We start from the raw sequence: 24,298 nt of genomic DNA, 5'->3' as shown, positions 1-24,298 counted from the left end.
GTTTTTGCCCGGAGCTGGAGCAGAGCCAGAGCACAGAAAATCTTGACTGTTCCACTGCTCCTTTTTTTTTTTTTCTTTCTTTCATTTTCAATCCAAAATGAATGGTAATTAGCAAGAAAGTCCTAAAGGTGCCAAAAAGTTTCAGATTGTATAACAATTGATATTAACATCTACTTTACCACTTTACGTAACATGTCACAGTTATTCTCACTTCGGCCAAAATCAAGATTTAATGTACAGATACAAAATTACAAAGCTTTTGGAGATATGTTTTATTAAAGAATCAGATAATTATCAGACATCCAGCAACACTGCAGACTGCTCCCACCCTTGTGCCAAAGTTAGGCGAGTACATACTCGCATAGATTAGTTAGATAGATTAGTATGTGTTGATACTTCTTTTGTAAGGGTTGATCAACGAGACGCGCTGAGTGCTGCAATTACGGAAAAGTGTGACGCAAGACACAACATTTAAGATATCACAAACAGGTATATTGCAAAAAAAATAATGTTTTTGTTTCTGGATATATTAAGCTATCGCCAGAAATATTAACCAGTTATGCTTATTTCTCACACAAGGCTCCCGTTACTGGTACATTTGTTCATTTGTACATGCTCCCATATCACTCTGGCGGACTTATTTTATATGTCATCTGTTCTACGGTCTTTTGGTAGCGTTGTTTGTAATTTTAAATTTACTGAAAAAGTCGCGTGCAGCAGGCATATAAATATACAATAAACATTTTTGCATAAATTAGGAGTGATTTTTGTGATATATCCAGAGTGATTGGAAAATGTCCAAGACAACTTTGGGGGTGAATTCTTAGGTCATTTTAAGAAAAAAACGTTTCTGTGAACACATGTCCTAAAATTCTTCCTAAGGGAGCGACAGTTCCTTCAAGGAAGTGATGAAAAGTTAATTTCTGATGAATATCTCAAAAACGCTTTAATATAAAGTAATTAAATTGTCTGTGTCTTAGCTTTAGTATGTGCTACCATATTACATTATCCAAAATTATTTAAACCATAGGCGTACCGAACTGGCGGTTGGTCATTTTTATTTCATATTTCAAGAAAGGCTTGTCGTCGACTGCCCCTGGCTACAAGCGGTAATATTATGTTCCATAATAAGTGAATAATTTTTGGTTATTATTTATTATTATGTTTACAATTTATGGTTCCAAAGTTGAAAAACAAACAATTTTACTTGTTACTTATACCATTCTAGGCATCTAAGCAGATTAAAATTTTAAAACAGTTTTCTCAGAAATGGTCAATTATACAAAATAAATGAAGAGTACCATTTTAATTCATGTTTTAGCATTAAATCATATTCCAGGGTCGGATCTGTTAAATAGTCGAAGATTTAAAAATTATTAAATAAAATTGGCCCAGTCCCCCCAGTTCACAACACCTGTAGTTTAAATAAGTTTATTTGAATGATGTTGTATGATAGAATGTTGGAAATAAACTTTAACGGGAAAGCTTTCCCATTAAAGTTTATTTTCAAACTTGTAACATGTAGCCTCGTTACTACCCAACGATTGATGTTGTAGAACAGCGATAGCACATACTAATGCTATGGCAAATACCAAATTTCATTGCTATATCTACATTAAAGTCTTTTTGAGATATTAATTAAAAACTTGGAAGATATTTCGAATATTTTTACCACAAAATTTCATGAGAAAAATTAACTTGCAATTTATAAATAAAAATTTATATTATGTATATTAAAATCCTTCTTACTTCATTAAAACTGCAAGAAACATGTTAAAATATTAATATACTTTAATAATAATTTTGTGTAAAAAGAAAATGTGATCACTTTTGTCCAGAAAATCCAAAATAAATTCGAAGTACCTTAAGTGGTTAAGATATCACAAGCAGGTACGTTATAAAAAAATGTAATGCTTTTGTTCATTGCTTTTCGAAGATCATAACAAGAAACATTTGGATGTGGTAGCAGCACAAGAAGATTTGGCCATGGCTTCAAGAAAAAAATCAAATCTGCCCGCCATGATTGATAGCCGATTTACGGAAAAGAATCTCAACGACATCTTCACTTTTGAATTTGAAAAGCCCAAATTGGTGCTTTTGGGAAAAGCAAAGAAGAAATCGGCAATGTGCAAGGTGGCAAAGGAAGTGAATGGCGAGCTCAAGCCATGTAGCTTCAAGACAAGTGAAGCAAGTGCCGTGAAAAGTTTCAACCTTTGGTGGCATGTAAAATGTAACTATCCTGAAAACTATGCGGCTCTGGTTATAAAAAGGACCAGAAAGATGAGGCAAAACAGAAAGCTGACGCAGCTAAATGACATTCATCTGGCTCTTTGAAAACTCCTGGACAAGATTTTTTTGTGGAGCTTCATCTGAAAAGAAACCCAAAATTGAGCAAGCAAAACCTGACTCATATTTGAAGTCCTCAAAGGTTACAGTCACCATGGATGCCAATAATTTCCGTGAAGGGCTGATGGAAATGGTTTGCTTGAGTTCAACACTGCTCACTACCTTTAGGCTAAAGAACAAAGGATTGAAAAAAATTGCAGGTGAAATGGGTTGGCAGCTTGGTGTTTCGATGAGGCACAATGCGGTTTGTCATTTAGTTGTCAGCTGAGTCTGGTCACGAAGAGCTCAAGAAAGCTTTGGAGCAAAAATTGTGCTACCTGAAAATGGATGCGGCAACCCGTGGAAACAGAAATTTCCTTGCAATCAATGCTCAGTACTACGAAGAAGGAAAAGATAAAGCTGCGGTAAAAACCTTGGACGTAATCAACACTGAAGGGCATCACAATTCTTCGTACGTGAAAAGTCAAGTAAAAGCTATTTTAGAAAAATTTGGGATCAGTGAAATGCAAGTACAGAGCATCTGCGTTGACAGCACAGCAAACATGACGTATGCTGTCAAAAATTTCAGAGAGGACAATGAAACCATTTCTACCTCTGAGAACAGGGATATGGACAGTACTGAAGCTATTTTGCCTGATGAAGGAACTAAAGGAATGGATGAAATCAAACTCAACATAGATGCTGCTGCGCAATGGGTTAATGACCTTAGCCTCATACTTCCAGCATGGCTTCATGAGGACGACTCAAAAGTCCAACTGACGAAGTGTGGAATTCACACTCTTCAGTTGGCAGTCTGGGATGGACTGAACAAAGAACATGCGAAGAAATTACTGGCAAAAATTCGACAAGTCATTCTCAAACTACGAACCCCAAGTATTGGAAGTGTTCTGCTTGATCTACAAGAGGTAACTCGATAATTGGATACTGTGACTCACTGAGGTTCAACAGCTACGATGATTGATCGGCTTCTCGTTTTTCAATCTAACTGTGAACAAGTGGTTGCTGCTAGAACAAGAGAACTCAATTTAACAAAAGCTGAATGGGACGAAGTGAAGAACCTGTGAGACCTCTTGGCAAAGCCAAACCAAACAACTGTGAATCTTCAAGCTGTCAACGTAACCCCAGGAGTTTTAATGCAGGAATGGCGAAAACTGTCAAAATTCTTGCAAGAAAAGAGTGGACAAATTGCAGAAGGAATTCTATCCTCCATGCAGAAATGCGAAGAGAAGCTTTTTGACAATAATCGTTTCCTTGCTGGAGTTCATGTTGACCCACTGTATTGGATTCTTCTTACCTCAAGGGAAATACCAAAGGCAAAGGAAGGGCTCCTTGATATTGCTTGATGACTCGAAAAACAAAATCTATTGCTACATTTGAACTCAGCGAAAGAGTTTGAAGAAAACGAAACACAACAAAAGGAGTCATCAACAATTGAATTTGCTGTTTCGGAAAGTTCACATCCTTCAGTAATAGCAGGCTGTTCTCAAACTTCCGTCTCCACTCTGAACTTGTTCGAATTTCCATCTCTGAGACATCTTCAGCCATCACAGGGAAATGGAGATAATTCAAGCACCAATTCTTCAGAAGATGATGCCTTTGAAAAGGAATTGGATAAACAAGAAAGACGCCAGCGAGTTTCTGCGATTCATAATTGTAATGAAGCATTATTCGAGAGAAACTTTCGGGAACATTGTGAGGTGATGGAGTCTATTGTTAGGCTAAAAGTTAAGTCTGTTTTTGAGGCCATTCATAGCTACCCACACCACATTCAGCCTGCCTGTAGAATTGGTTTGAGCATGCCAACAACTCAAGCTAGTATAGAGCAACTGTTTTCGGCTTTAAAGTTAATTTTAAATGATTTGCGGCAGGCTATGAAAGATGACTTGATTGCTATAATAATTTTTTACAGAATGAATTATGAATAATTCTAGTTTGTATCATTGTTGATGACATTTAAATTGTTTTAAAAGTCTGAATAAAAATAATGTTTTTTCAAAATTACAGTATGCACTTTTTTATTTAGTTAAAAATTAATTTGAGTCGGAGTGCAGAGCGGAGCTGGAGCAGTCACGATTGGTGCCAGAGCGGAGCTGGAGCGGAGCAATTCAAAAATTTGATTGCTCCAAATCCCTGCTGCAAGACACATTCATATCCCAGTAGTGGCATCTCTCTCTATTTCTTAAAGGGGAGATGATACCACAGTCATATTGGTACCACAACAACCTTCATCTCACCAGGCAATACTGACCCAAACTTTGTGTGAAAACTATGAGAGTCGTCCATCTTCTTCCAGGTTCCTCTTTGCAGAGGATCTCATTATCTCTGATGAACCTGAGTCGCCAATACAGGGAAGGTCTACCAGTGCCACTGTGCTGGTACTGCTGCAAAAGCAACAAATTTAGATTTGCTTATGTCTCCAGCCTTTGGTACTGGTTAGAACATCAGAGGCTCCCCTCCTTAGCTCTGGAAAAGATTAATTAGACTTAGAGATCTTGGTACAGGGATCCATCCCAGGACCATTCTACCTTACCCACTCGAGTCCCTTTCATGAAGAGGATCTTAGGGGACCTCCTAAATATCACAGGCCCAGAGATTATGATTATCATTGGTGTCTCTTCATTATCGCCTCCCCCATGCAGTTACTGGACCCACGGGGCCACTAGCATGACCAGCTCCATTGGATGCCTAAAGAAAGCACCAGCACCCACCAATACCATACCAGACACCAGCACTTACAAACTGCCCTCCAGTACTGCACACATTGGTGTCACACACTTCTCTGATACCAGACGATATACAGGAAGGGAAAGAATCTCAGGCTGAGGAAATCTCCCCTCCATCTGTAAAGTCATCGTCTTCTCCAGACAATGGAGTAATGCCACTACTGTGCTGCTTCACTGATGATATTAAGATCTTCTAGGACTGCATGAAAAGATTAGCAGACTGTCTTCAAATCCCACTAAAGCAGTGGTTCCCAAACTTTTTATCTTGCGACCCCGCCCTTACCCCCTGCCCACACACACGCCACCCAACCCCAAGCCATAGTGCGGGGCTATGGCCAGTGCCACGGTCCTGGCCAGGGGCCGAGGCTGGAGCTGCTTGGCTGTTTTATCTACTTTTTGTTTTATTTTGTTCACAACGAAAGTACTGCTGCTGCTTCAAATGGATTGTCCGAATGGGATTCCACTCCTGGTGCATATGTGCCCTCATACGCACAAGATTGGATTCTTTTTGGCTGGCGGTGTCCATTGGGGTTGCAACTGTGCCCTAGATGTCCTTGTACCCCCGGCATAAAGGGCAGAATGGGCCCAGTGATCCACCAGTTCCTTTTTACCATCCATGGCAGTGACACGGAACCTCTGCACTGTCCACTTATTCTGTGAAGTGTGCAATCTCTTATTAGGCTAGTCAGTAGTAGCTAGTTAATATAGTTAGTGTAGTTAGTATAGTTACCAGGTTTTTTCTTTAATGCCTCTTGGCAAGCAAGCAAACATACAAAGAACCCCCCCGCAAAAAATAATTTTTCTACTAGTTTATGGAATATCCCTGGTACAGGGACCTTAGGTACTGTGGCTGAAACAAAATCCGTGGCATTTAAAACTTTCCGCTTTTGTGAGGCTGCTATCCTGCTCGGTAATGGGCACTCTAAGTGCCTCTTTTGCCTCAGTAAGGAATAGACACCTGACAAATGCTCAATCTGTCGCTCCCTCTTCAAAAGGACACAGAAAGTGAGAGAGGCCTTCTTCAAGCTCTTTTTTACTGGAGTGCTTGATGAGAGCCCCTCCAGAGCCTAAGGTAAAAGATCCCACCAAGTCTGAATAGTTACTCTGGACTAGTGCTCCTGTTAGCTGCAGCTCTACACTGAATTCCTGGGCTCATTGTTCATTGAAAGGATTGAACCCCTTGACTACTGAGTATGACAGCACAGTCAAGATCTCCTCCATCCATTCGTCACCAGAAAGGGTTAGGAAGGAACATCGCTTCCAGGACAAACATAGATATAAGTCACTCGCTCCGATGCCTAGTAAAATAAGACAAAAGATGTCTCTGCCTCCACTCCTGTCCCTCAGTTGAAGGACAACTCATGGCCCAGATGACAGACACTTTGGAGATTCCGAGGGACGTGAGTGCAAGAAAAAATCCCTCAAATTACTGGACATTCTGCACTCTTCTACACCTGGGAGGTTTGCCATGCCTATCAATGAGGGGTTTTTGGAACTGGCTGCGGTTCTGTTGCAGTCCCTAGCACCCTTGGCATCCCATGAAAGCTGGTAGACGTAATCCAGTTCCACCTAAGGAGTTTGAATATTTTTACAACCACCCAGTCCTGGGATCATGGGCAGCGGCAACAGTGCACAAAAGACCAAAACATCAAGGGCCACCTCTAAAGATGATTCCAAGAGAGAAGGACCTTAAAAGTCCTGACCTGCTTGGCAGAAAGATCTACTGTTCTGTTAGTCTCCAGATGCTTATTTCTGTCAAAATGTGACTCTTTGAGTAAGGATGAGGTGGTATAATTCATAGAGAAGCTTCCACGGGAACATAGGGAGGAGCTAATTTCTCTGGTTTCTGAAGGACAGTTTGTGGCCCAAACATCTCTTCAGGCTACTCTAGATGCCTCTGATGCTGTGGCACATTCATTAGCCACTTCCATAACTATGCGCAGAGCTTCATGGCTCCAATCTTCTGGAAAACCCAAGGAGGTGCAAACAACCATTGAGGACATCCTGCTCAAAGACTCTGAACTATTTAAAGTGCAAACTGATGAACTTCTTCCTTTATTACAGGATTTGAGAGCCGCTTTCCGCTCACTGGGCATACTCACCAACCCTAAGGAGGAAGCAGGACAGACCCCAAAGTTTTTGCCAAACAGAGACCCACTACCTCTTATTGTTATAGCCTGCAGAGACTGTAACAGAGGTCTCCAGCCTCTTCTTCCCCTGCGACACACTCTCTGTGTCTATCTCACAGCAGCAGGTTTGATGCCACTATAGACTGCTGATCACAACCATGTCAAGACTGATGCTGCCAGGGATCAGACTAGCAAGAAACAACTGCTGGCCTGCTCACTGACTAACTGTGTGCTGCTAGGTAACCAATACTGCCTTACAATGTTGTTGAGTGGCCAGAGCCACTGATTGGCTTATAAGCCTGTCCCCCACAGCAGGTCAGTGGCTGCTCGGCATATACCATGCCCGCAGCTGCGCTTACCTTTGCTCCAGTCCCTGCTCCAGCCTGCTTCCAGTCCCTGCTCCTGCTCTGCTCCCCTCTGGCTTCAGCTCTCAGTTCTGCTTCTGGCTTACAACTGCAGTTGACCTTCTTGTTCCGGCATTCTGATTCTGTCTCTCTGGTACTGATCTCTGGCTTATACTCTGATTTACCCCCGTTCCTGTCCCCCACGGCTTTGGCATTTGATTTCTGTCCCTTGGTACTGACCCAGCTCGTTTCTTGGATTCAACCCATCCTGGATCCAGCTCTAACCGGTAGGCTGAATTCTTGTTTTCACCTCTAGGCCTGACTGCCCACGGCCAGTCGGCAACAGATACCCTGTTCCACACCCTTTTGACAACTGTCTTTTTTATTTTTGGGACGTTTGGACCTGGATCACCTCAGACCAGCATGTTCCTGGAAATTATAAACGGGGTTTTCTATCCAATTCCAGTCCCTTCTTACCCTGCACTCTCCTTCACCCTTCCTTTTCAGGGACTCTTCTCATGAGATACTGTTAAAATAGGAGTTGTGCTCCCTTCTGGAAGAGGTGCCCTTCAGATTCAGAGATCAGAGGTTCTACTCCCATTATTGTTTAGGCCCAAGGAAAAGGAAGGCAGGCATTTTAGACTTGAGACATCTCATCAGATTCATCCTCACTGCAGGTTCAGGGTGGCAACCCTGAACTTATCGCTCTGTAGCAGCCTTATCATCCCAGACCACCCCAGTGGCTTTTTTCAGTGATCTCCTGCATTCAGGCCCCGCCCTCTAATCAGATTCCTCTAAAGTCCCACCCCTTCCAGGGCAATAACCCCATCAAGTTCAAGCCTCAAATTTGAAGTGCGGGAGTCTGTCAATACAGGGTCCTGCCCTTTGGTTTCTCCACTACACTGAGAGTATTCACCAAGTATCTAGAGGTCATTGAAGCCCACATAAGAGGACATGGCATTCTGGTATAACCATACCTAGATGGCTGGCTGATCCAGGTAAAATCATCTCAGAAGTTGACCAACTTGATTTGTATGATCTTAGGGATTTTCACCACACTGGGGCTCAAGATTAACAAAGACAAATTCACACTTTTACTGATCTAAAGCATAGAATTCATAGGAGCTGTGTTAGATCTGAGGTCAGCTATCTCATGCAGGAGAGGTTCCAGACTATAATGGGTCTCCTCAGTCATCTGCAGGCTCAACTAGAGATGTCCGCAAGAGCATGCCTTAGAATCCTGGGTCACATGACCTCCTGCATCAGTGTCACACAGCATACGAGACTATCCAGCAAGTATCTATCCAGCAGGCACCACATGGCCATGAAGGTCCCATGAGAAGTCCTCTCCTCATTGGATTGGTGGAAGGATCTTCTTCACGTGTGCAATGGAGTACTCTTTTCTGCCCCTCTGCCTACCAAGATACTGGTGATGGATGCTTACTGAGATGAGGAGCTCATCTGGACTCACTTCAAACATAAAGCCTTTGGGTCCTGTCCCTACCCTTTCCCCTCCGGAAGCTCATCTTATCATAAATATCCTGAAACTCAGAGCAGTTTATCTAGCCTGAATGGCATTTCTGTTCTTGTTACAGGGATCTACTTTCCAGGTGATGATAGACAACACCACAGCCATGTATTATGTCAACAGACAAGGGAGGAGCATGGTCATATCCACTCTGCCAAGAAGCCATCTGTCTCAGGCTGGTGATTATCAAATCACATCAGAGGCTCTGCATCTTCCAGGCTTGCAAAATCTAGCAGATCAGATCAGCAGAGAATTCACAGCAAACCACGAGTGGACTGACAAAGACTCAGTTCTACTGAGCATCTTTCACATATGGGGGTGCCCAAAAATAGATCTGTTTGCCACCGACCAGAACAAGAAATGCCATGCATTCTGTTCTAGAGAGAGAGTTCAAGCGCAGGCTCCCAGTTGGGTCCTTCATCCTCTCATGGGCGCCAGCATTCATGTATTCCTACCCTCCAATCCCATTAATACCAAGTGTTCTAAGAAAACTCAGACAACATTCAGCTCAACTTGATCCAGACAATTCTGGTACTCAGATCTGGTGAACATGTCAACATAGCCTCTGATCATATTACCTAGTCTACCTAACTTGGTTTTGCAAAATGGAGGTCAGATTTTATGCCCAGATCCAGCATGATGATATCTGACAGCCTGGGTGCTGTCTGATTAACTCCCTGCAGAAGAAGCTGTTTAGCTGAAATCCAGGGCATTTTGATATATCGCATTCTGGTATGCAGCAAAGCGGAAGCAGTTTTCTATTTGGGCAAGACAACATCTCCTGACTCACATGAAAGCCCCTGTTTCTGCTATTCTGGACTATCTACTAGCCCTAGAACATTCAAAACTATCTATCAGCTCCATAAGAGTACTTTTAGCAATATCTGCACATCATCCTCCAATTCAGGGTCATACCATATTTTCCCACACTACAGTTGTTTGTTTCTTCAAGGATTTAATTCATACGTTTCCTTCAGCCCTCTCCTTCCTGGGACCTCAACATAGTGTTAATTGGTTTAAAGGGCCCCCCTTTTGAGTCCCTAACAACCTGCTCTTTTTACCCTCTATCTATGAAGTTTGCCTTTTTAGTACCCATAACATCAGCTTGTAGAATAGGGAAAATTCAGACCCTTCTGACTGGTCCACCTTACTCAGTGTTCCATAAAGACATGGTGACTCTTAGGCCTCACCCCAAGTTTCTGCCTAATGTTGTTTCAGATTTTAATTTAAATCAGTTGATTCATCTCCCAGTTTTTTTTTCCCATGCCTCACTCAAACCAGGGAAAAGCCAAACCTGCACATCCTTTATTGTGGTCAGGGCTCTTTCATAGTACCTGGACATAGTACAAGATCCTTCAGGAGCTTTCCCATGCTCTTTGTAGCCTTCGGAGATAGGATTAAGGATCAAGTTGGTATCACTAAAAAGTTGTCTAAATGGGTATCTAATTGTATTATATCATTTAGAGATCAGTCCACCAGAGTTTGCTTCTGTTGCTCCTCAGAGAAGCACCTGTGTTTCCAAAATGTGCAGGGTGGCTAAATGGGGATCAGTCCACACTTTTATCAAATATTATTCCTTTGTTGAGGCTTCAAGATCAGATGACAGACCTGTCCTGAAATCCTAATTTAAATAAGACTCCAAGCACCCACCTTCTAACTATGAGATCACTGCTTGCTAGCCACCAGAACTGGCATCCATCTGGACAATCACTCTAAGAACAGTTACTTTACCTTACAAGATGTGTTGTTCACTTGGATTCCACGACCCTCCCTGCTTCTACAGAGTCCTATGGCTGTAGGATTCAGTATCATCAAAGAAACTGAGGAACATTTGGGCCCACTCTGCTCTTTATTCCCTGGAGTGGAGGGGCACAAGGACATTGATGGCACAGCCATGGCCCCAGTGGTCACTGCTAACCAAAAGGAATTTTATTTCAGGGTACATGTCAAAAGAAGTGGAAACCATGTGGACGGAGCATCCCAAAGAATCACACATACTGTGAAGAAAGTAGCCGATCTTTTTTGGAAGGAAAATACAAGGGAAATAATTAAAAATGTCAGACAAGTTTGGCACATCCTTAAAATGAACATTCCAGTTGAAATCCCAGGTTTGAAAAGTGATGTGTACAGACTTGTCACTAGTAGGTCTGCTTTTGATTTTAAAAGTTTCATTGATAGATCTTTTTCCCTAATATACACACATTCTTTTGTAGAGTAAGAACATGATCCTGGATCAGGCCTTTAAATATATAACAGAAATGAAAAGGCAAAATGATGAACTCCTGTTGAATGGAGGGAACAATGAACAAGGTAAGTATGAAATGTGGTGAAGGTTCTTGAATTTCCCTTTCTCTTCCACTGTGGTAATGTGGCACTGGGTGTACTGTATTAGATCAGTGCTGTTTTTTCCCACAACAGTGTATTAATACTCTTCTCTCCTTACTAATCCAGTGAGGATGTGGCATATTGACATGACATCACCATTTTCCCATCCCATGTTCTTTTTCTTTGCTACAAGGCAACAGCTTCATCCTTGGAACATTAATGAATTCATTGTGTTCATTATGCATTTCATTCCTGTCCTCCTTGGCTAGTGAGCCTAGTAATGAAATCAGCAATTCTTTACTTCAGCTGGATCAACAAACTGGGGAATCCCAAGAGTTTATAGGGGTGGAGAGGAGAAATGGTTGCTTAAGGTAACTTGAAAACAAGAAAGTTGAGGCATATGCCCTACCGCACATTCTTGCATTTAACTATAGCAAATTGAAGCATCCCCATCATGGTATACTGTCATTGATAAGTTTACACTTAATGCAATCATTTCTGCAGATTCCACTTCGAGTTGTTTTAATTTGACTGTCCTAATATCTGTTGCCTGTAAATTTAATAGACCAGAGTAATTAGACCAGAGAAAGCTAATATTTTGCCAATCTTTTTAAAATGGGTAAATGGGATGACCTGGGTAATTATAGGTCTGTCAGTCTGACACTGAGCCCAGGCAAAATAATGGAGTAGCTGATATGGGACTTGATTAATCAAGAGTTAAAGGAGGGTAATGTAACTAATGCCAATCAACATGGATTTATGAAAAATGGATCCTGCAAAATTAACTTGGTATCTTTTTTTTTTTTTATGAGATTACAAATTTGGTTGATAAAAGTAATAGTGCTGATGTAACATACTTATTCTTCTGTAAGGCATTTGACTTCATACTGCATGACATTTTGATTAAAAATTAGAAAGCTATAAAATTAACATGGCACACATTAAATTGACTAAAAACTGGCTAAGTGAAAGGTCTCAAAATGTGACTGTGAATGGGGAATTATCATTGAACAGGTGTGTTTCTAGTCAGGTCCCTCAGGGATCAGTTTCTGCTCCTATGCTGTTGAAGATTTTTATCAATGTCCTGGAAGAAAACAAAATCATCACTGATAAAGTTTGCAGATGACAAAACCTAGGGGAGTGATAAATAGTGAAGAGGACAGGTCACTGATACAGAGCGATCTGGATCGCTTGTTAAGCTGGACACAAGTAAACAATATGCATTTTAATACGGCTAGATGTAAAGAATACATCTAGGAAGAAAGAATGTAGGCCATACTTACAGGATGGGGATTCTATCCTGAGAAGTATTGACTGTAACAGAGGTATGGGAGGTCAGGGTGGATAATCAGCTGAACATGTGCTCCCAATGCAACGCTGTGGCCAAAACACCTAATACGATTCTTGGATGGATAAGTAGGGGAATATTGAGTAAGAGGCAAGAGGTTATTTGGCTGCTGGAATTCTGTGTCCAGTTCTGGTGTCCTCAGTTCAAGAAGGATGTTGATAAATTGGAAAGGGTCCAGAGAAGAGCCACAGAAGAGGAGAGTTGGCTGTATTTTAAAGAATCCTTATTGAGGTTGCAGGAACAAACCATCCCGATGTGTAGAAAGAATAGTAAACATGGCAGGCGACCAGCTTGGCTTAACAGTGAAATCCTTGCTGATCTTAAACACAAAAAAGAAGCTTACAAGAAGTGGAAGATTGGACAAATGACCAGGGAGGAGTATAAAAATATTGCTCAGGCATGCAGGAGTGAAATCTGGAAGGCCAAATCACACTTGGAGTTGCAGCTAGCAAGGGATGTTAAGAGTAACAAGAAGGGTTTCTACAGGTATGTTAACAACAACAAGAAGGTCAAGGAAAGTCTGGACGCCTTACTGAATGGAGGAGGCAACCTAGTGACAGAGGATGCGGAAAAAGCTAATGTACTCAGTGCTCTTTTTGCCTCTGTTTTCACGAGCAAGGTCAGCTCCCAGACTACTGCATTGGGCAACACAGTATGGGGAGGAGGTGACCAGCCCTCTGGGGAGAAAGAAGTGGTTCAGGCCTATTTAGAAAATAGATGAACACAAGTCCATGGGGCTGGATGCGCTGCATCCGAGGGTGCTAAATGAGTTGGCGGGTGTGATTTACAGAGCCATTGCTCATTATCTTTGAAAACTCATGGCTATCAGGTGAGGTCCCGGATGACTGAAAAAAAGGCTAATGTAGTGCCAATCTTTAAAAGAGGAAAGAAGGAGGATTCAGGGAACTACAGGCCAGTCAGCCTCACCTCAGTCCCTGGAAAGATCATGGAGCAGGTCCTCAAGGAATCCATTTTGAAGCACTTAGAGGAGAGGAAAGTGATCAGGAACAGTCAGCATGGATTCACCAAGGGCAAGTCATGCCTGAGTAACCTAATTGCTTTCTATGATGAGATAACTGGCTCTGTGGATGAGGGGAAAGCTGTGGACGTGTTATTCCTTGACTTTAGCAAAGCTTTTGATACGGTCTCCCACAGTATTCTTGCCAGCAAGTTAAAGAAGTATGGGCTGGATAGAAAGTTGGCTAGATTGTCGGGCTCAACGGGTAGTAATCAATGGTTCCATGTCTAGTTGTCAGCCGGCATCAAGCGGAGTGCCCCAGGGGTCAGTCCTGGGGCCAGTTTTGTTCAATATCTTCATTAATGATCTGGAGGGTGGCATGGATTGCATCCTCAGCAAGTTTGCATATGACACTAAAGTGGGAGGAATGGTAGATATGCTGGAGGGTAGGGATAGGATACAGAGGGACCTAGACAAATTAGAGAATTGGGCCAAAAGAAATCAGATGAGGTTCAACAAGGACAAGTGCAGAGTCCTGCACCTAGGAAGGAAGAATCCCATGCACTGCTACAGACTAGGGACTGAGTGGTAGGGCAGCAGTTCTGCAGAAAAGGACCTAGGGGTTATGGTGGACAAGAAGCTGGATATGAGTCAACAGTGTGCCCTAATTGCCAAGAAGGCCAATGGCATTTTGGACTGTATAAGTAGGAGCATTGCCAGCAGATCAAGGAACATGATCATTCCCCTCTATTCGGCATTGGTGAGGTCTCATCTGGAGTACTGTGTCCAGTTTTGGGCCTCGTGCTACAAGAAGGATGTGGAAAAAGTACAGCGGAGGGCAAAAAAAATTATTAGGGGGCTGGAGCACATGACTTATGAGGAGAAGCTCAGGGAACTGGGATTATTTAGTCTGCAGAAGAGAAGAATGAGGGGGGATTTGATAGCTGCTTTCAACTACCTGAAAGGGGATTCCAAAGAGGATGGACCTAGACTGTTCTCAGTGGTTGCTGATGACAGAACAAGGAGTAATGGTCTCAAATTGCAGTGTGGGTGGTTTAGGTTGGATATTAGGAAAAACTATTTCAGTGGGAGGGTGGTGAAGCACTGGAATGGATTACCTAGGGAGGTGATGGTGGAATCTCCTTCCTTAGAGGATTTTAAGGTCAGGCTTGACAAAGCCCTGGCTGGGATGATTTAGTTGGGGATTGGTCCTGCTTTGAGCAGGGGTTTGGACTAGATGATCTCCTGAAGTCCCTTCCAACCCTGATATTCTATGATTCTTAGTGATTAAAGGATTAGAAAACATGCCTTACAATGATAGACTCAAAGAGCTCAATCTATTTAGTTTAACAAAAAGGTTAAGGGATGACTTCATTTACAGTCTATAAGCACCTGCCTAGGGAACAAATTATTTGAAAATGGGTTCTTCAGTCTAGTAGAGAGAGTTTTTTATAACATGTTCCAATGGCTGGAAGTTGAAGCTAGACAAATTCAGAAGGGAAATAAGATGTAAATTTTTAATAGTGAGTATAATTAACTGTTGGAACAATTTATCAAGGTTTTTCATGGATTCTCCATCACTGGAAATATTTAAATCAAGATTGGATGTTTTTCTAAAGAATATGCTCTAGGAAAATTTTGGAGGAAGTTCTATGGCCTGTGTTATACAAGAGATCAAACTAGATCAGGGGTCAGCAACCTTTCAGAAGTGGTGTGCCGAGTCTTCATTTATTCATTCTAATTTAAGGTTTTGCATGCCAGTAACATATTGTAATGTTTTTAGAAGTCTCTTTCTACAAGTCTATAATATATAACTAAACTATTGTTGTATGTAAAGTAAATAAGGTTTTTAAAATGTTTAAGAAGCTTCATTTAAAATTAAGTTAAAATGCAGAGCCCCCCGGACCGGTGGCCAGGACCCAGGCAGTGTGAGTGCCACTGAAAATCAGCTCACGTGCCACAGGTTGCCGACTCCTGGACTAGATGATCACAGTGGTCCCTCCTGGCCTTGGAATCTATGAAAAACCTCTCACAAATTTCAGAATTAAGTGATCTCATTATAAACGGGGGCAGGGGGGTCTTCCTATGGGGCTAGTCTGGGGCTGCTGCCTCTCTACTCAAGTATCTTGAAAGTTAATAGCATGGTTTTTGGGATACCCCCAAAAATCATGTTAAAATATTTTGCTTTCGAGAGCAACCTTCTTAAAAGTAAGCACTATAAAACAGCAACAGGTACCATTGAGCCATTCTTTTACTGTAATTTGTTGTGGTCTATGATTCTGTTTGTCCCTATAGACTGTGCTTTTAAATGGCTAATTTCAACTTGAAATATAGTCAGTTTTAAAAATGAGTTAAAATTAATTTTAGATGTCACACCTGTCCCTCGGTCCACTGCAAAAATATTTTCTTGCCCCTTTCTGTGTAAATACTACAGTGGGTTTAATAAAATGTAAAAATGAACTGGGAAGCCAAGAGAATACCAATGCAGTTTGCAATATAAATGCATTACAGGTGTTTGGCCACAGAGAAAAGACAAATTAATGTGCCAATGCTTTTTTCATTTGTTACAGAATTTCATCAATTGTCCTAAACTTCCAGTATGATTTAGTCCACTAACAGATGGCCTAGATGGAAAAACAAATGTCTCTGTCTATTACAGTGATTGAGTGCTCTGGTGTGACATTGCTAAACTGAGCAGGAAGGTGATAGGGTGCCATACTGTAAAAGAGACTTGGTCGTCCTTAGAAGCCCTTATAAGTACGGGTTTTAGAGACAGCATGTCATATTAACAGTTTATTACAGTGACACTTAGAGTCTATTTCCCAAATCACATGATGACAATAATATTTTCTAGCATTTTTAATGACACCACTGTAAAGTTGTATTCTCACTGTTTTGCAGCTGAAGAGATAAAAAAGCTCCGGAAACAGTTGGATGAACTCCAGAAGGAAAATGGGCGATACATAGAACTACTGAAAGCAAATGACATTTGCCTGTATGATGATCCCACAATTCACTGGAAAGGGAATCTCAAAAGTGCAAAGGTCTCTGTTGTTATTCCTAGCGATCAGGTTCAAAAGAACATCATTGTCTATTCGAATGGGAGTCAGCCTGGTGGAAATAACCAGGGGGCATCTGTCCAGGGAATAACTTTTAATGTTGGTCATAACTTACAAAAACAAACAGCCAATGTTGTACCAGTTCAGAGAACTTGCAACCTAGTGACTCCTGTGACCATTTCTGGTGTTTACCCCACAGAAAACAAGCCATGGTCTCAGACCACAGTTTCTCCATTGGCATCCAGTCAACCAGTTCCTGCTGAGACTGTGCTTGAACTTTCCACCTCAGAGAATGAGCAGGACATGCTTACCTCTGCTACTGCAAGCTCACAGAATGCTTGTCCGTCTGGGACAGAGCAAGAATTACAGTGTTCCTCAAGTAGCACGCCACAGAATGATCAAAATGTCCCCAAAATTAAAAATGGACAAGAATGCACCAAGTTAATGAAAAAAACAATCATGCATGGCATCAGCATTCCTTCTAACACCACCATAGAGGCCTCTCAAGTTCAACAGGTGAATGTGAGCTCTTCAAGCTTACAGGATCCTAGAAGTGAATTTCAAGAAAGCTTTGTCGTTTCAGCAACTGATACCACTTGTACCCCATCTGTGAGACTCTCCATTGTGGATAGCCTCCCTTCAGTAAACATCCTCAAAAGTACAGACTTATTAAGTAGTGCTGGGGTCCCTGTGACTTCTGCAATAGAGACTGTTAAGGCTGTTACAGCAATAAGCACACTGCCTGCTGGTTCATTAGACAACTGTTGGTCTTTTTCAGGCTCTTCAGGTGTTGGCACTTCTGATTTGAAAAACATGAGTAGCCTTACACGGATCCCTTCAGCTGGAATCACACAAACCACATGGACTACTTTGCAACTAGCAGGAAACACTGTTCAGCCATTAACCCAGACACCGTCCAGTGTTATGACTGCATTGTTAAACGAGCCAGTTAATGGTGCTGGTACCATATCTTCCACCCATAACAGACATTTGGCTCCAAGCATCAGTTTGAATAGTTCTGTGCCTGGAGATGGGCAGGCAGCTGAACAAAATGTTGTTACCTTGCCCTCTTGCCCATCTGTACCTATGCAGCCATTAATCACTCAACCACAGGTTAAAACCCAGCCTGCTGGAAACATCTTTCCATTGAATTCAGCTATGCAGGTAATTCAGATGGCTCAGACAATTGGGTCAGCTGTTACTGCGGTACCAGCTAATCAGAATGTCATAATTCTGCAGCCTCCTAACACCACTCCATGTCCCCCAGTGGTGAGAGCTGAAGTCCCCAGCCAAACCGTTAGTCAACAGATTGTAATTATACAAGCAGCTAATCAGAATTCTCTTCCTCTCCTCTCTGCCCAGCCCCCTGGTTCTCTCAGAGTTCCTGTGAATGGAGCCAGTCCAATAGCAAGCTCTAACAGCTCTGTGCAAAATGCCTCTGCTCCACAAACTTTTGGAGGGAAACATCTTGTCCATATATTACCAAGACCACCTTCTTTACCATCTTCTAGCGCTACACAAACTTTTTCAGTTACAATGTCAAATCAACAACAGCCTCAGACTATTTCTTTAAATGGACAGCTGTTTGCATTGCAACCTATGATGTCCTCGTCTGGAGCTTCAAATCAAGCCCCTATGCAAATTATTCAACCTACCACTAGCGAAGATCCGAATACCAATGTTGCCCTCAATACATTTGGTGCTTTAGCTAACCTCAATCAGAGTATATCACAAATGGCTGGGCAAAGCTGTTTACAGCTGTCCCTTAGTCAGCCTACTAATCCAACAACTGCCAGCAGCCAGATTGCCCCAATTAACTGTGTTTCATTACCAACTTCTGCAGCATCTTCCATAGCTACTGAAAGTTCAACAGTGTTATCCATTGCTTCTAATTCTATAAACACTTCTCCAAAAAAAGCTTCTGCTGGTTTGCCATCAAACATAAAATCAAAAAGGACAAACAAAAAGACAAGTACTAAAAAACATTTAGCAGCCAACAGCAAAGCATCATGTCCAGCGAATCCTTGCAGAGATTCAGGGAAGCTTGATTGCACTAATGTGGAAGCTACAGCAGAGCATTCAGATGGTGAACGACTCATTGAAAACATCCCAGTAGTATCACAGGCCTTAGCTGTGTCACAAGCAAACAGCGTGGCAGCGCCAACTGATGTAAGCGTTTCTGACTGTCAGTCCAAAGAGACTCTGAGTTCTGAACAGATGGTGAGTTTACCAGAGCTGAGTTCAACAGAGGTACCGAGTTCATCACCGCTAGGATCTGTGATGTCAGAACAGTTTGTACTGGTTCCATCAAGTTCCAAAGATTCCACTGCTCTTCTGCAAACATCTCGGAATAACCCGTTACCCGGCTCTGTGTTGCCAGAATCTTCCAAATCATGTGTTACCACCAGCATCTCAATGTCCTCTGCCACTGAAGCACACGTGACAATTTCTCAGGTTTCTGGGGCATTAGCTCCACAAAACAGTGCAACGACAGACCATGCTTCTGAGGCAGAAAGCATTTCAGAGACCTGCAGTGTTGGGCAAGAGTCATCAATTGTGATGCAAACCACAGACTTGTTAGAGGGACAAGGTCTAACCAGAATGCTGTCTGACCTTACTAAAGAAAGAACAGCGATGCTAAAACCCTCTTTTTCGCTTCAGGTGGAAAACTCTGATTTCCCCCCAGAAAACTCTAAAACAATAAAATCAAATGTTGATTTGCCTGAGAAGCAGGAACTTTTGTTAATGAACACTGAAGGTGACACTCTCACGCAACATCATTCCTGCATTTCCGATCAAGAGGTTGTTAGTGGTTCTCTTATTGCTAGCAGGCAGGCGGACTCTCCAATGTCAACTAGCTCTGGGAGCAGTCGTGGCTTCTCAGTTGCATCCATGTTGCCAGACACATCTAGGGAAGATGTAACCAGCAGCACATCAACAAATACATGTAACAGTTGCACTTTTTCAGAGCAAACTGACATTGTAGCTCTTGCAGCAAGAGCTATTTTTGACCAAGAGAACCTTGAAAAAAGTGGAGGGGGGATACAAGTTAATTTAAGGGATGCTGCCTCTAAATCTTCTGAAGTTGCACCTTTGGAAAGGGAGCAGCAGCCTTTTAAACCACAAACAGGTAAAGCTAATGTAGGACAGTTGGAAGCAGCACCAAACAAATTCCATGCTCAGGATCCAGTGCAAACAAATGTTGATAGACCAGTGGAAAAACCCAGCTGTTCTGTAGGAGTGGAAACATCAAATACTGTACAGATTTCAACTTCCCAATCACCAAATGTAACCAGTTTAAGTGTAAATAATCTCATACATCAAAGTCGCATCATCCACCCCCTTGTAAGTTGCTCAGGTTTATCCCAGCCTTCAGAGCAAGCCGCTGTTCCTGCCACAGAGATTCGGTCCATATCATCTAGTTCCTATGTCAGTCAGTCTCCAGGATCAGCTATGATGACTGAATATGTTCAAGATCAACTGAGTGCTATTAGGGCAAACACCATGCAGGCTCCACAGATGCAGGAACCACACTTAAAGCAACAAAACCATGAAAGTCGCAAAGACTCTGCTAAACGTGCTGTCCAAGAGGACCTTCTGCTTTCTACAGCAAAGAGACAGAAGCAGTGTCAGACAACACCTGTCAGGCTTGAAGGCGTGGCATTGACGAACCGAACACCAGACAGTATTGCTGACCAAACTCAAATGTTGGTTAGTCAGATCCCTCCTAATTCATCCAATCCGGTTGTGTCAGTGAGCAATCAAGGGCACACAGATGGTCTTAACAGATTATTCCCATCCAACAACAACTTTGTGACCTCTGCTTTGAGGCAAACTGAAGTTCAGTGCAGTTCTCAGCCATCCATTTCAGAGCAGCAAGGTCAGACAGGAGGTCAGCATCTGCAACCTATACAGCATGTACCTGCTCAAGGCGTATCTCATCTTCATAGTAACCACCCATACTTAAAACAACAGCAGGCTGGACAGTTAAGAGAGAGGCATCACTTATATCAGCTACAGCACCATGTTCCTCATGCAGAGAGCTCAGTCCATTCTCAATCCCACAGTGTCCACCAACAAAGAGCAATACAGCAAGAGGTGCAAATGCAAAAGAAACGAAGCCTTGTCCAGGGAACCCAAGCGAGTCAACTTTCTTTACAGCAGAAGCATCATGGAAATGATCAAACTCGGCAAAAAAGTGGGCAGCCTCATCCCCACCACCAACAAATACAGCAGCAGATGCAGCAGCACTTTGGAGCTTCCCAGCCTGAAAAGAACTGTGAAAACCCTTCAACAAGCAGAAACCATCATAACCATCCTCAGAACCATCTAAATCAAGATATTATGCATCATCAGCAACAGGATGTTGGCAACAGACAGCAAGGCTCAGGGGTTTCATCCGAACATGTATCTGGACATAATCAGATGCAGAGACTTCTGACCGCCAGGGGCTTGGAGCAACAAATGGTGTCCCAGCCAAGTATTGTAACCAGGCCATCAGATATGACCTGTGCCCCACATAGACAAGAAAGAAACAGAGTTTCTAGTTACTCTGCAGAGGCACTTATTGGGAAGACGCCTTCTAATTCAGAACAGAGAATAGGGATATCCCTTCAAGGCTCTAGGGTTCCAGACCAGCTTGAAATGAGAAGTTACCTAGATGTTTCCAGGAATAAAGGTTTGGTAATTCATAACATGCAGAGTCGTATATCTGTAGACCATGCGGTTGGCCCAGAAGTTCAACGGCTTTCTGATTGTCAGACATTCAAACCAAATGGGGCTAGCCAACAGCCAACAGGCAATTTTGATGTACAGGCCTCAAGAAATAGTGAAATTGGTAACTCTGTATCATCCCTCAGGGGCATGCAATCACAAGCTTTTCGAATTAGTCAAAATACTGGGCCACCCATAGAGAGACAAAAGAGATTGCCCTATCAACCGGTTCGGGGTATTCCAACAGGAAATGCTCTTCTGCCAAGGGACAATGAAAATACATGCCACCAAAGTTTTATGCAGAGTTTACTTGCCCCTCATCTTGGAGATCAGGTTAGTGGAAGCCAAAGATCAATTTCAGAACATCAGAGGAATACGCAGTGCAGTGCATCCTCCACAATTGAATATAATTGTCCCCCAGCACGAGAGAGCGTCCACATTCGAAGAGATGGTGAAGGTCAGAATAGAGAAAGTTGTGACATGTCTATGGGTACAATTAATACTAGGAATAGTTCTTTAAATATTCCTTTTTCAAGTTCTTCTTCCTCAGGAGATATTCAAGGTCGAAACACAAGCCCAAATATTTCTGTACAGAAGTCCAATCCCATGAGAATGACTGACAGTCATGGAACCAAGAGCCACATGAATACACCTGTTTCTAGCAACATGCATGGAGTTGTCCGGCCAGCTCTCCCACACCCTGCTATCTCTCATGGGAATGCTGAGCAAGGGCAACCATCTGTTCGTCAGCCAAATTCTTCAGTTACTCAGCGATCAAGGCATCCTCTGCAGGATAATAGTGGTTCTAAAATCCGCCAGCCTGAAAGGAATCGATCTGGAAATCAAAGACATGGAAATGTATTTGACCCTAGTCTGCCCCATCTTCCCCTGTCTACTGGTGGCAGTATGATCCTTGGGCGCCAGCAATCTACGATAGAAAAAAGAGGCAGCATTGTCCGTTTTATGTCTGATGGCCCTCAAGTGTCTAATGATAATGCAGCCCCTGACCAGCATGCTTTGTCTCAGAATTTTGGATTCCCCCCATTTATTCCAGAGGGAAGTATGAATCCAACAATAAATGCCAATACTTCTTTCATTCCACCAGTTACTCAGCCCAGTGCCACTCGAACACCAGCCCTAATCCCAGTAGATCCTCAAAATACACTGCCATCTTTCTATCCGCCTTATTCTCCTGCTCATCCTACTCTTTCCAATGACATTTCTATCCCTTACTTTCCCAATCAAATGTTTCCTAATCCAAGCACAGAAAAGCCCAGTAGCGGAGGTTTAAACAATCGATTTGGATCCATTTTATCTCCTCCCAGACCAGTTGGTTTTGCTCAGCCAAGTTTTCCTCTTCTCCCAGATATGCCGCCAATGCACATGACCAATACGTCACACTTATCCAATTTTAACTTGACATCTTTGTTTCCAGAAATAGCCACAGCTCTTCCTCCAGATGGTTCGGCAATGTCACCTTTGCTTTCAATAGCAAACACGTCAGCTTCAGATTCTTCCAAGCAATCCTCAAACCGACCTGCCCACAACATAAGCCATATTCTAGGTCATGATTGTAGTTCAGCTGTATGAAAATTGATAGATTGACGGTTTAGTCTGAAGGGTTATGTTTATATTAAAAAAAAAAAAAAGGCATCCTTGAAGAGACCATTCATAGCATCACTGTTTGTCTAAAAGTATGTATATATGGGGGTACTTCTGTATTTATATACATACTGTATATCCACCCACTTACTAACTTTAAAGCACCAGTGCCTATAGCAATTCTTATCATTAACAGTAAGAATGCAACACCTAGAGCTATACAAATATTGAATGTTGATTTTACAGCATTCAAAAATCTGATTGTTCCAGAATAACTGACACTTTCAGCTCTTGGATCTAAAGTACCAAGTAAAAGATTAGCCTTGTGGGAGATGAGACTGGAGGAAATAAGTGCTTGAGTTTTTATTTTAATTCTTTGTTAATTAACTTGTCCAGAAGATAAAGTGAACTGTTTAGAATTTGGGGTTTTTTGTAAAGTATCGTAAAGAGCCTCGCACATACCTGGTCTTTAAGTCAAATTGGTATCAAGCCAGTTTTAGTTGATAGAGACTTTGGCTTTTTGTCTGTTAAAGCTTGTGACATACATACTAATTAAGGCAGAGTTAATCAGGTAAAAATTTGTGTGTATGTTTCCAGGGTCAGCTTCTGAGCAGCAGTAAAACATTTATGTTATTTTAAAACATTCAGTTTCCCTTAAAACTTGATTTGCTGTCACTTTCTGTGCAGAAGAATTTTATTCAGATTTGTATTTGGAATGGCATCAGTTCCTGCTGAACTGTGTATAGAGTTTTTAATATAATTTATTACCCCTTTTAGTGTAATCAACATAGACACAGCCGTCATGTTTTTTGTCATCTGTCAGTTGTTTGTATGCTGCAAGTTACATCAAGGTATCTTACCTATACCTTGTTTAGCACTTTCTTTATGAGTCTTTTTTTTTTTCTTGTAATCCATGTCTTTGTATCTATGTCTGCTTTCTTCAATTCTTTGGATTAAGGACCCTTCCTGTAATTCACAGCAAATGAGCAAACTGCTATGCCTACATGGAACCCCACTGAAGGTAATAGGGCTCCCTGTGGACACAGCAATCTGCGCACTCACTGTCAATGGCAGGATCAAGGCCCAATTTAATATTAATACTTTGCACTTAAATAGCACCTTTTAGCTAACCCAGTGTGATTGTGGGTGGGGCAGAGAGATGAATGTGTCGATGCCTAAACACACAGCATATTGGGAAGTTCTTTCTGATTTGTGGGGGAGGG

At 42.1% G+C, this 24,298-nt stretch overlaps 1 protein-coding gene across 2 annotated transcripts in view; it reads left to right on the top strand.

Moving 5' to 3' along the window:
* Positions 1 to 23,499, top strand: part of USF3 (upstream transcription factor family member 3) — an 87,577-nt gene extending 64,078 nt beyond the window's left edge. For both annotated transcript variants that reach the window (XM_074975045.1, XM_074975054.1), the window contains exons 6-7: positions 11,284 to 11,380; positions 16,603 to 23,499. In XM_074975045.1, coding sequence (XP_074831146.1) covers positions 11,284 to 11,380; positions 16,603 to 23,063 — 6,558 coding nt within the window. In that variant the 3' untranslated portion in view covers positions 23,064 to 23,499. The remainder of the gene's footprint in view (positions 1 to 11,283; positions 11,381 to 16,602) is intronic.
* Positions 23,500 to 24,298: the final 799 nt, after the last annotated feature.

This window comes from Natator depressus, chromosome 1 (genome assembly GCF_965152275.1).
Source record: "Natator depressus isolate rNatDep1 chromosome 1, rNatDep2.hap1, whole genome shotgun sequence".
Taxonomy (NCBI): domain Eukaryota; kingdom Metazoa; phylum Chordata; order Testudines; family Cheloniidae; genus Natator; species Natator depressus.
Note: the sequence above shows the minus strand (reverse complement) of the source record. Positions and strands in the feature narration are given on the sequence as shown.